Here is a 13,269-nt window from a genome sequence, read left to right on the forward strand (position 1 = left end):
AGCACTGAAATAAAAACTCAAAAACTCTAGAGTGTTTTTGGGTCCCCCAGTAGACCCCAGAGGGATCAGTACTCATTTATATATAATCCTCTTATTTTAGATCTTAGCAGATATTGTGTATATGTACACTTGTACACACACACTCACATTCATATAAAAAAGAACCTATATAGGGCTTCCCTGGTGGCGCAGTGGTTGAGAGTCCGCCTGCCGATGCAGGGGACACGGGTTCGTGACCCGGTCCGGGAAGATCCCACATGCCGCGGAGCGGCTGGGCCCGTGAGCCATGGCCGCTGAGCCTGCGCGTCCGGAGCCTGTGCTCCGCAACGGGAGAGGCCACAACAGTGAGAGGCCCGCATACCGCAAAAAAAAAAAAAAAAAAAAAAAAAAGAACCTATATAAAAAGAACAAAATGAAAATTAGATTCCTTCATCAGTAGGTTGTCTTAGTACTGTTTAACTTACCTTTAAACACTACGGTTATTTGTGTGCTAAAAAGCTTTACTTCGTTAGAAATTAAAAAACTATAAACTTCATTACTCAAATAAATCTGATTAACTTCTTTAATTTTGAAGAAGTTTTCAGTCATTTACATATGGAATTATTCTCTCTTTCAGATATGTTCTGCAAATGTGTGGGTTTGTCTAGCACCTGCCCCACTCTGTGTACTGCGAGCCTGCAATTCCTTTCTATTCTCCTGACTGAAGAAGCAAAAAGGTATCTCCAGGATAAGGATAAAACAAGTTTATGCCACAGTCCAATGATGGCTTCACTTCTTGATAAAACCCAGGAAAGTCAGAAATCTCTAGAACAACTTAATGAAGTAATTCTTCAGGTATGTGATTTCTTAATTTTTCAAGATTTGGTTTAGTTTTTAAATGAATTGACTTTCAGTCTTGGTCTTGTAAGAATTTTTTTCAATCATTTGAATTAAAAAACAATGCTCATTATGACCATTTAAATAATAGAAAAATATATAAAGTTAAATTAACCATCTCCTCTACAGTCTCATTCCTCTGATGCTGACCGGTTTCTTTAATACACGTGATGTAAAAATTCAAAATGAAACATTAGTAATTTAAATCCGGCTGTTTATCAAAATAGTTTGCCGGATCATGACCATAATGATCATGTTTCAGGAATACAGCTATAATTCATAATTCATCGCCACTTTCAAGACATGTTTACATCTTTGAAAATATTTTTACCTCAATGGCATTTGGCTTCTACTGTAAATGAGCTATATATTTAAGGTGTATGTCCGTGGAGGTAGGTGGACGTGGTTGGCATTTCTAAGAAAATGCCCCCTTTCCAAACCCTGCTGCCTGTTTTATCTTGTAAACTTATTTTTTGCAATCCTAAAATATGAACCAAGAATTTTGTTTCATCGAAAACTTTCTAAAGCTGCTGAAGTATTGTTGTTTTATATATAAGATTAACAGTTAAAAAAAAAACGGGAAGTGTTTCCTGAGTTGCACAGCTGTTTACAAATAGGAATATTACTAGATTTTTCAGTATTAAGAATTCTTTTTAATAATCACATTTAATCAACTATACTCTAATAAAGTTAAAATTAAAAGAAAATCATCATACGGTTTTATGATTTTTGTCTTCTTACTGAAAGGTGGGTCAGTGGTGGGTGGGCTCATTGAAGGGTTTGCTCTTGCTTCCCGGGCAGCCAGCCGCGTTTCCCAGTCAGCGTGTGTTCTGCCCACTTGCCGCCGTCCCTGGGGCCTAGGGTTCTGGGATCTTTGCTCCTCCCATGCCCGGGATCGTTGTGGTCGCGCAGGTCCTTCTGGTATGGCCCCTTGTGTGTTTGGCATGACAGCCTGATTGTGTTGGGGTGCGGAAGTGGCCGAGGCAGGGGCAGCCCCTGGCCCCGCCTGAGCTGCCCGTGGAGGGGCTTGCGGGCTCCACGGGGACTTCTGTCCCCCTCACCTAGAGGACTCTAGAGGTCTTCACGGCACAGGAAGGAGCCTGGTAGGGGCTCCCCGACACTTCGTCTTCTGTCTCAGCAGCTTCCTCAGGAGCTGGAGCTCTAGGGGACAGGTCCCCAAAGTATTCCTCAAAGACACGTATTCTTGGGAAGCCACCACTTCCTGTAGCTCCTCCCTCACTCATTCCACTCGATTTTTCTTAGTTTAGAACCCAAACTGGACACTGTTCTGATTGTCTCAGTCACCATCACAACAATAGGCTTTACTCCCCCATGATTAACTGAGTCCGATTTTGCACTTTAAGGAATATGGTTGGCTCTCCGTATCTGCGGGTCCTGCCTCCGTGGAGTCAACCAAATGTGGATTGAAAATGTTTTTAAAAAAATTTTCAGAAAGTTCCAAAATGCAAAACTTGAATTTGCTGTATGCCCAGCAACTATTTCCATAGCATTTACATTGTATTAGGTATTAGAAGTAATCTAGAGATGACTTAACGTAAATGGGAGGATGTGCCTAGGTTATATGCAAATACTTCGCCATTTTATATGAGGGACTTGACCCTCCGCAGATTTTGGGATTCACGGGGATCCTGGAACCAATCCTCTGTGGATACCAAAGGACCACTGTGTTATAAGCAGGAAACTAAAACTTACACTTTACCGAAGTTCTTCCCCAGCCCCGATCAGAAATCATTACTAGTTTCCCAACTTTGGCTTTGGCAGATCACTCTTCTCCTGGGCGAGGGGCCTTTGCTCGTGCCAACATGTTTTCCTCTTCAGGGAAACAGAGGGTATCTCTGTGGTTTTCCTGATGATTAGCTAACTTTCCTCCCCATTTCTTCCACATTACAAAAGATATAAGATCTGTGTGGATATGGATATGTTAACCAGTTATTTAAATCGTGTTTCCTAATAAATCATACTTTTCTTGCTCATGTAAACAGTAGAATATGAATATGTGACTTTTGTTAGGAGGGCACAGAAATTTAAGACAAAGGAGAGAAAGGAATTGTACCTATGACAGTTTATGAGAAAAACGTGCCTGACATGAGATGGGGCATTTATTAATGAACTTGTTAAACTGCAGATACTGTGTTTTCTTTACAGTGCCCTGCATAAAGATATGTGAATTAAAATATTGTTAGAATGCATTAAGCAGCAATACATTATAATAAATCACATATGTTTCTTAATATATATCCATGTGAGCCATGAATTGTGCCAGGAGTTATATGAAGCAAAGTAAACTATAGTCTTTAAATTATCAGAAAAAATAGTATTCTGAAATTGCCCTTCAAAGGCGTATTTAAATTTTCTATAAAACTGTACTCAAAAAATATTAGACGTGTGACCGTAGGCATATCGCTTAACCTTTTCTGATTCTGTTCTTCAGTGCAAATGGTTGGATTGTATTACATTATTGCTCAGTTTCTGCTGGCTCTAAAATTCTCCGTCTCCTGATAAATTATTGTATTGTTGTAACTTCAATTAAAATGTCTTGACAGAGAATCTTTTGTAATGGCTGCTTTACAGCAGTATCCTACAGATGGTACATGTTGAAAGTTTGCATTTGGTACTCATCTCTTAAATCACGTATGTTTATTTTTCCATAATTTTTGTAATTCTGTTTTGAGGTGCTTTCAGGTTCAGAAACTGTTAGCTGTCTTTTGAACATAAAATATTGAACACATTTGACTTAATGGAGATTTTGCCTTCTCTAGTGAGATACTCAATATGTTTCATTTGCAAATACATATAGATAACAAGATTAGTAAAAGCTATCTCTATAATAGGTTTTGTCTGTAATTGATATGTTGGATTATTTTTACTCTTTTTATTTGATATGATATCTAAGGATAGTAATGCAAGAAAACAGCAAACTCTTATGTCACATTTTAGGAGGTATGTTTTGCACTACTGCTTAGTGAGTGGTAAAATTCAACAGTAAATCTGTTGGAGAGAAGACTTGTTATATATTTGAGATTCTGCTGTGTCAGTGAATGTTCACTGTAATTAAAAAGGCTTTTTCTACTTTAGTACCTTGTGGAAAGAAAGCAAAAAGCCTAGATCACCTAGTATATAGAAAGAGTTATATCAAAAACTGTGTAACATTTAAACAAATTACATTGAGTCCTCTTATTTTCTTTCTGCCTATGGTTTTTTGCTCTGTATCCTCTTGTTTTGCATGTCTGCGTCATCCAGTAGCTAGTCGTCTGTCACTTCACCTGTCGTATGTGGAATCTTAGCCTCCCCTCCTGCGCCTGGCTCCTCACCCTTACAGGGTGTCCTGCTCTGATGCTGCAGCTCCTTGTCAGTCTGCAGTAAGAGCTAAGTGGGAGACCAAATTAAATCCTGTGCTCTGGCCTTTGGTCTATGTTGAAAAGTGTGTGGATTTACTAGAGGTTATTTCTCTCTTTCTTTCTTTTTTTTTTTTTTGCGGTACGCGGGCCTCTCACTGCTGTGGCCTCTCCCGTTGCGGAGCACAGGCTCCGGACGCGCAGGCTCAGCGGCCATGGCTCACGGTCCCAGACGCTCTGTGGCATGTGGGATCTTCCCAGACCGGGGCACGAACCTGTGTCCCCTGCATCGGCAGGTGGACTCTCAACCACTGCGTCACCAGGGGAGCCCTAGCTTATTATTTTATAGTTTCCCTTCTGTGTCTCTAAATAACATGCTTGTATTTCTTTACCTTGATTATTCAGTTTTGGACTCTGTTGATTTTCTGGTGTGGAAAATGAGACTTTTAACTCTCTTTCCATGTGCCACCTACGTGCCCAACTGCAGTGAGTTCCCCTCTCATTCCCCCGGTATTATATAACTTCACATTGACTAGGATTAGGCAGGGTGTAGTGTTAAACTGTGAAAACGTTATACACAATTGAACCATGTTGCAGTGTTCACCTTTCTTTTCCTGCACAGCTTTCTTTTTCCTTAGAGGTAATTGTATTATTTTTCATTTGATGAGTTTTCTCTTATCACTGGAAAGCCCCTTGTTCTTTGCCAGCCATTGAATGTCTTCCTAGTATATTCAGAAATGTCAGAACTTATATTAGCTTCATCTTCTGGAAGAAATCACTCCCGATTCCTTCTGACCTGCTTGGTGCCCAGTGTCCTCCTGGGGTCTCCATTCACTTCCTTCCTGGGGAATTCCTTCACCTCTCTGCCTTTTCCTGTGACCCTCTGTGCCCCGTGCCTTCTTTTGGTAGAGTCTCTTTTCCAGCAGCTTCCAGAGAAAAGGTGCATAGGAGGCTTTTTTGAAATCTAGCCATGCTTCCATTTAATTTATAGTTTAGCCAAGTGAGAATGCTAGACTGGAAAACATTCACTTCAGAGTTTTAAAAGCATTCGTCTATTTCCTTTAACTTTTCATGTTACTGTAGAGAATTCTGAAGTCATTGTGATTCCTGGTATCTCTCTCCTGGAAGTTTTTAGAATTTATTTTTTGTCCCTAATATTCTGCATTTTCCTGATGAAGTACCTAGGTGTGGGTCTCTTTTTTCTGTTGTGCTGGGCTTTCTCGGGGGTTCTTTTCATCTGTAAACTCCTGTTTTTTAATTACTTCATTGACATTCCCTCCACTTTATAGGCTCTGTGTGCTGGGAACTTTTGTTAAGTTTTCTTCTTCCTACATAATCTCTCTTTTCTTCTTTTTCCTCTCATTATTTTGTTTTCTATCCCCTGCTGTGGGAGCTTTTGTCAGATGTCTGATGATCTTGGTTGTCTGCTATATTTCAAACTGCGAGACGTAAAGCAGGTGATGCTCTGAGCCTGTGAGCGGCGCTGGTGAGCTGCAGGCTCTGTGCGGGAGGGATCTGGCTGGGTCATCTTGTGACCCTGTCTCGGTGAGCTTGTCACATTCCCGAGAGCAGAATCTTCCGACCTCCTGCCTGGGGTTGAAAACCCACCTGCCAACTGTTTTGCAGCAAAGTTGGAGAGAGCTGGGGTCTTAGAATTTAATTTGAACAGTTTCACTTAATACTTCGTTGTTTTCAGTAGAACACCCTCACCTACACAGGTGCCGAATCTCTGCCAGTTTAGAATCCTTCTAACTCATCCTTTCCAGAGACTAAACCTCCAGTTTTTTACAAGGATTGGGGAGGAAGAGTGGCTTGGCTGCACAGAGCCTGATGGGAAGAATCTGGTCCCATGTAACTGCTTCTCAGAGATTTTTCAAACAGTCCTCCTTCACTCTCACTTCCCGGGGTACATGGTACTAAGTTTCCTCAGCCGTTGTCAATTCAGTGTATGGACTGGGGTGATACTCAGTTTTTCTCACTCACCGCTTAGAATTCTCAAGCCTGCGAATGCATTGGCCATTCATCCATCGACTTTCTAGTTTCCAAACTTGCATGTGCACGTGTGTGTGTGTGTTTAATCCCATTTCTCTCATTTTAATGAGATTTCACGAGAGAATAAAAGACACATCTGTGTGCACAGCTCTTTCCCTAGAAGTCTTACCTCCTTTTTTCCCTCATTGCTGCAGATAGTAGATGAGTAGTGTTTTTCAATGAGCTCAGTTTTGTTTTTCTCAAATCACTAATATGTGCAAGTTCAATAAGGATGTGTTTGTGAGAGCAGTTTTCCTATTAATGGTGAAAATTGTTTATAGACAAATTGGGATTCTCATAGTTAACTATAATGATTATACTCCATAGATATTCATCATCCTATAACACTTCACTGCCTTTTCACCCCTTTCTCATGGTCACACTCAGCATGGTCTTTATCAAGCGTCCCTGGCCTGGCCATTTAATATCTAACATTGGCCAGACAGGACCTGCCTGATTCGAGGCAGCGACCTAAGTGAGATATTTAAGATGGAATCACTGCCCCTGGTGGGAGGGCTGGGAGCCCCCCCCCACTCTGCAGGCTCCTCCAGTGTCATGCTGCCAAGTGTAGGCCGGGCTGGAATTGTAAATGGAGTTGCACCTGTATAATTATGCTGTGCTATATTTTATGTAAAGTTATGTCATTTAAGCTTAATTTTAATAATACTGTAAGGCTGGATCATTTTAAAATTACTGGTAGAAGGAAAAGTTATGAATTTGAATGATATCTAATATTTATAAACCAAATGAAGAACTTCTAGATTCTTCAACTTGAGCTTATGAACCCCTTGAACTTGTAATAAAAATGTACTCATATATCCACATGAAAATCTTACCGCGAAAAATTCAGCTGAATCTAGTCAACCCTTTAGAGCTAAAACACCCAGTAAATGGGAAATAACAGAGGAGAGAAGACAAATTAAAATCATTACAAGGAAGCAAACAGCCTGTTCCATAATGCGAGCCATCCTGTAGGATGACTGATCTGGTTTATTCAGCTTCTCAACAACAACAGTGAAAAACCCTGGTGGGTGGGGTGGGGTGAGGGGAAGAGGCAGGTGATCGTAGGAGATATAATGTACAGATACGATGTGAATGCTCCATTGGGTCCCGATTCCAATAAGCCAACTGTGAGAAGACGTTTTTGAGACAAAAGAGAAAATCTGAATTTTGACTGCATATTAGCTGATTCCAAGAAATTATTGATAAGTAGTTTAGGCATGATAATGGGTTTATGGTTATGTATACTGGAGTGTGCCATTTTATGATATCTACCGTTTACTTTAAAATACTTCAGCCAAAAGTGTTTTAAAAGAGTATGAGGGTTTGTTATCCTGTTTTTCTACTCTTACACATACTTGAATTTTTTATAATTAAAGATTTTTAACTCATAAATTCAAATGTATAAAGGAAATATACCAAAATATCAGCATTTTCATAAGTACAAGTGATTTTTTCATTTATGTGAGAGTAAAAAAATTAAGTAATATTTTTTTGAAAAACATGCCACACGATAGGTTAATGTTGCTATAGAAATGAAAGATGGAAAGAACCAAATCACCTGAGATACAGGGGTACATTGAGTAGAAATTGAGGGAGGGGAATGTGTCTCAAGAAGAAGACAGGAGGAATTTGATAACAGTTCTCCAATTCCAGTTTTCCAAGGGCCCTTTTAAATAAATTACACGTGTTCATATATTCCCTGGTGAATTTAAGTCTATAAACTTGCTTATGTGTTAGTACTAAACATAGCTTTTTTCTTTAGATGATGAGTCTTTGAGAATGATTTTTGGTCTTTTCCATATTATAAATTTCTTATTCAGTCTTATCCACACAGCATTCTCAAATCTTAATAATTTATCAGATTCCAGTGAATTTCATGGAATAGTTGAAAACTAACCATAGCTTTTAAATGGAATGCATCTTTTATTCACAACCATTTTGCTCCAGCTTAAGTTTTTCTCGAAGGCCGTTTGATATATGTTCTTTGCAGTGTTATGAAGTAAAATCCTCCAGAGATGTCCTGAAAAGAGTCGCTGTGAATGCGCTGATGTCGCTTCTGGCCGTCAGTAGAAGAGCACAGAAACACGCTCTGAAGGGTGAGCCACCTGGCACATCAGCTCCTTTTATGGCATGCTTTCAATTCGTATATTTTACTGCCTGTTCATTTTAATTTTCTTTGGACTCAAAGTGTAAAGAACTTTAGTGTCACTAAAAAAATATAGGTTTTATTTTCCCTGTACAGAAACATAGTAAACATGCATTACTTTTAAAATAAAAAGATTACACACGTAGATTATTTTTTGTGTAATGATTCTGACTCCAGAGAATCTATATCTAAATATTAGAGAAGCTTTTAAAAGTAGCACATCACTCAATTTCATAATACTAACTACAAGCACATATTGCACACGTGAAGAAATCACGTACTTTTGATAGTAATAACAACTGCATTAGATGATCCTATATTTTCATAGAAATTTCCCCTCTTGTGTGTCATAATTTCTCATCTGGAATCAGGGAACACAGGTCTTAGAGATGAAAGAAAACATCAAGCAGCAACATCGAGCCCACTAATTTGAGTTGTGACTTTGCTACTGAAACAAACTCTGCACGCCTCCAACGTAAATGAGACGTGGGTGGTATCATACTAAATTGAAAACAAGTGGGCTTTAGCATTTTAGTTCTCTTACGTTTTTATCCTCTGATTCATTAACGTCTCACTGAAAGTGCAAAAATGAAGTTGGTTGGAAATAGAAAATGTTATTTTTTTGAGAGTTTGTTATGTGTAGTTTTAACTTTTTTGGAAATGGAATATCCTTTTGATTGTTTTGGATTTTCCCTCTCAGCCCATCTAATAGACAGTTGTGTGGAGCAGATGAAGCACGTTCATGCACAGCTGAACCTGGAATCTCTGAGGCCTGGGAGGGCAGCACTGAAGAAAAAGGTGACTGAATTCTCAAATTCTGGGAGGCAGGAATGGCCATACGTAGAGACCGTCTCTCCAGTATCCTTGTCTTATAAATGACACCAATGTTTGGTTGAAATGAGTGTCTGTTTTAGAAGAAAGGTACAGCCAAATAAATTAATGGGATTTCTACATTTGCAGGTTTGCATTCGGGGTTTGTGTGGTGTGTGTGTGTGTGTGTGTGTGTGTGTGTGTGTCTTAGTTCTCACTTGAAAATCTTTTAATGAGATTTATATATTATATGTTGTTGTTATAAGCATTTTGGAGTGTGCATGATACATTTTTATACTACAAAAAGAAAATCTTTCTCTCATAGGTTCACTAGGAATGAGATAACTTCCTAAGTGTTTTCTATATGGTAGGCACTATTCTAAACATTTCATATTTATTATCCCCTGCACACTCATGACACCACAGTCACATAACTGATAATGGATAAAGCCACTGTTTGCCCCGTATCTGGGTGGTTGCAGAGCTCATATTCCTAATCGTGTTTATTTCCTTCCGTGACTTCTTAATGTCTCTTTTAAGCGTTGAGTCTGCTGGACTCATGTTCAAGCTGCATTTTCACTGTAAACTTGAAATAACACAGGTTTTTAAAAAAATTATATTTTATATTGAGATAACATTGGTTTATAACATTATATGTTTCATGTGTACAACATTATATTTCTATTTCTGTATACGCTATACCATACTCACCACCAAAAGTTTAGTTTCCATCTGCCACTGTAGAGTTGACTCCCTTTACCCTTTTTGCCCTCCCCCTCATCCCTTCCCTTTTTGGTAACCACTGCTCTGGTCTCTGTATCTCCGTGTTTGTTTTTATTTGGTTTGGTTTGTTCATTTATTTGGGGTTTGTTTGTTTTTTATATTGCACATGTGGGTGTAATCGTGCAGCATTTGTCTTTCTCTGTCTGACTTCTTTAACTTAGCATAGTGCCCTCAAGGTCCATCTGTGTCACTGCAAATGGCAGGAGTGTGTGTGTGTGTGTGTGTGTGTGTGTGTGTGTGTGTGTGTGTGTGTGTGTGGCTGAGTAATATTCCATTGGATATATACACGTTTTTAATCCATTCATGTCAGTGGTCACTTAGGTTGCTTCTATATCTGGACTATTGGAAATAACACAGTTTTTATATAATAGCAATGGTTAATACTAATAACTATAGTTAAAAAGATCTGCCACACAGGCTTATCAAGAAAATGAATATGTGTATATGTTTATAAGTATATCTATTATATTTATATATATATAATATATATACATAGATCTAAGACCATTATTGCAGCGGTCTGTGTAATAACTAGTTTCTGCTGCCTTTGATAAGAAACCAAGAAAAAGCCATATTTGATAATTTCATTGGTCCAGGGGCTTATATGTCAGTTTCTTTTCTTGCCTCTTTTCCTTTTTCCTCTCATGCAGAGGCCCTTTACTTCATCATTGAGAGTGTCAGCCAACACCTGATATGACTGAAAACCAGTCAGTACCTGCTTCACTTTATCGAGATGAAACATGGAGCTTATTATATATCTCAGTTCCTCCGTGCTTGATAGAACAGAAATAGCTTTTTCTTGGTGGATGCGCTTCTCGAGATATGGGCATCTTTCAGAGATCATTAGCCTGTCAGTTCCCTCAAAGCTATGGCGATCAGGCGCAGTGAGAGCATAGCTGCATTGTAATGTGACCCAGGGGAGAAGGAATTACTGTATGTAAAAAGTGGAATATGCTATTGTTGTTCATATTTTTCAACTGCTTTTTGTTTAAACAGGAAGATGGTTTTATTAAAGAGTTAAGCATTGCCATGCAGCTCCTAAGAAATTGTCTTTATCGAAATGAAGAATGTAAAGTAAGTAGAGCTTCTTTTCAAAATTTTGATAGTGCTGTTATTAAATAGGTTAAATTTTATATGAGATAATTTGGGAAAATGGAAGACTCTTCGAATTTTTTTTTTTGATGCATGGTTGATTGGTTTGTAAGCTCAGTGTCCATTCTCAGAAATGGATGCACCTAATCTTATCATAATTTCTCAACCCTGATGACATTTCTTATGTTGGCGTTTTAACTTTATCACTGAAACTTTAACTTAAGGCTAAAGCAAAGCTAAAGCAAACTTGAGCCTCTTTTTTTTCTACTGGTAGCCATTTCGGTTTTTTTTTTTTTTTGACTAAGATGGAATGAATGGCTGTGTATGTCTTTTTTTTTTTTTTTGGCTGTGTTGGGTCTTCGTTGCTGCACGCGGGCTTTTCTCTAGTTGTGGTGAGCGGGGGCTACTCTTCCTTGCAGTGTGTGGGCTTCTCATTGCAGTGGCTTCTCTTTGTTGCGGAGCACGGGCTCTAGGCTTGTGGGCTTCAGTAGTTGTGGCACGCGGGCTCAGTAGTTGTGGCTCGCAGGCACTAGAGCGTGGGCTCAGTAGTTGTGGCGCATGGGCTTAGTTGCTCCACAGCATGTGGGAATCTTCCCGGACCAGGGCTCGAACCCATGTCCCCTGCATTGGCAGGCGGATTCTTAACCACTGCGCCACCAGGGAAGTCCCACGGCTATGTATGTATCTTAAGGCAGAATTTTTTCAAAGGTGGTTGTTAGACAACTGTCCAAGGGGATAAGTAGAGGTGTCTGCATGCATAGGAAAGAAGATGAGGGTGTCTCCTGCTTCAGAGGAGAAATCGCTTACTGCTATTGCTGAGTGTGGGCCTGTTGACGTCCAGGAGCTTCTTCACTCCCAGCTCTGCTGCAGCCCCTCTGTTGTTTTGCTCTGTCTGTGAGCATTGACGCTGTCATTTAACACAGCCGTTGGTGCTGTTATACAGGATATAGTGTCGGGAACACTTTGATTTGCTTGGTCATAGTGATACGACACTTTTGAAGAACTAGCTTCCACACAGAATTACTATGGAAAATGAGTAAGATGAAGATAAATTACAGAAGTTTCGTTTTTTAAAAAAATTTCTTACATTTTTTGTTTTTAGTTGTGATAAAACTGGAAAATATATACTATATCTAGGAAATGAACATCTTGAACACATATGCCTTAAACTGTAAAATAATTTGTTCAAGACACATGACTAACAATTTACATTTCAAAGCAATTTTGATGGGAATTAAGCATTGATAGATTTCATTAAGATTCCCAATGGTACAAACTTTTTACTCCAAATAGAGGTGTCATTTACTGAGTTTGTTAGGGTCCTTGTGACTGGGTGCAGTTAGTATGCATCTGTGACACCTCACTCAGGCAACACGCCAGCACACTTTCCAAGTAGGATCTGCCTGTGGATTTCCGAGATGCTCGCCTGAGTACTGGTTGTAAGTGTAGTGTTCACATTTGTAACACATCAGCCAACTATGAAAGTGTAAGCTCTCCAGAAGTCACGTGTTTCTGCATTTCCAAGTTGTTTAATGAGGAATAAATCCAAAGAAGAATATTTAGATTACTTTTGAGAATAGACATAGTTCTAGGGGGCAAAGATTCTTAATTTCTTTCCCTGTTCCAGCTTACCTGAGGTGTGTGACACACTCCCATCACTAACTGTTGGTCACTCTTGTGGTGATTCACCAAGTCACCCACGCCCACCCCACCCCGCTGTCTATACGTATGACACAGAGGAGTTTCCATACCGGAAAGGTCACCGGGGGTGTGAGGTAGATGGAATGAAGAGCGGGCAAGGTTAGAGGGGGTGAATGTGCTGGTGCAGAAAGAGGTGATGAGACCTTAGCCGGGCAGGGAGAGCGGGGAAGGAGGGAGGGGAGCAAATACGAGAGACTGAGGAGAAAGAAGAGACATGTAGAACGTCGTCCAGGCTCAAGTCTACCGCAGGCGAGCCTAACAGAGCGGCCTGTAGCTGTGAGGGATCCTTACGTTGGGTTCGCACATCGCAGTGTAAAGTGTCTTCGGGCTCTCGGGGTGGGAAATGGCTGGTAGTCGGCGGATTACACGGCTCTGGGACTCTGAGGGGCGGTGCAGGCTGGGGATCTTAGGAGCTAGCAGTGCACAGAGGTGTTTGTAGCCGTGACTATTGTTGACATTTCCCAAGAGGGC

General features: G+C 39.9%; 1 protein-coding gene across 2 annotated transcripts in view; it reads left to right on the forward strand.

Annotated features, from left to right (window-relative positions):
- RTTN (rotatin) overlaps positions 1-13,269 on the forward strand; it is a 138,194-nt gene that overhangs the window by 109,112 nt on the left and 15,813 nt on the right. For both annotated transcript variants that reach the window (XM_060121308.1, XM_060121309.1), the window contains exons 40-43: positions 617-834; positions 8,257-8,362; positions 9,113-9,210; positions 11,002-11,079. In XM_060121308.1, the coding sequence (XP_059977291.1) occupies positions 617-834; positions 8,257-8,362; positions 9,113-9,210; positions 11,002-11,079 (500 nt within the window). The remainder of the gene's footprint in view (positions 1-616; positions 835-8,256; positions 8,363-9,112; positions 9,211-11,001; positions 11,080-13,269) is intronic.

The sequence above is a fragment of the Lagenorhynchus albirostris genome, chromosome 14, assembly GCF_949774975.1.
Source record: "Lagenorhynchus albirostris chromosome 14, mLagAlb1.1, whole genome shotgun sequence".
Lineage (NCBI taxonomy): Eukaryota > Metazoa > Chordata > Mammalia > Artiodactyla > Delphinidae > Lagenorhynchus > Lagenorhynchus albirostris.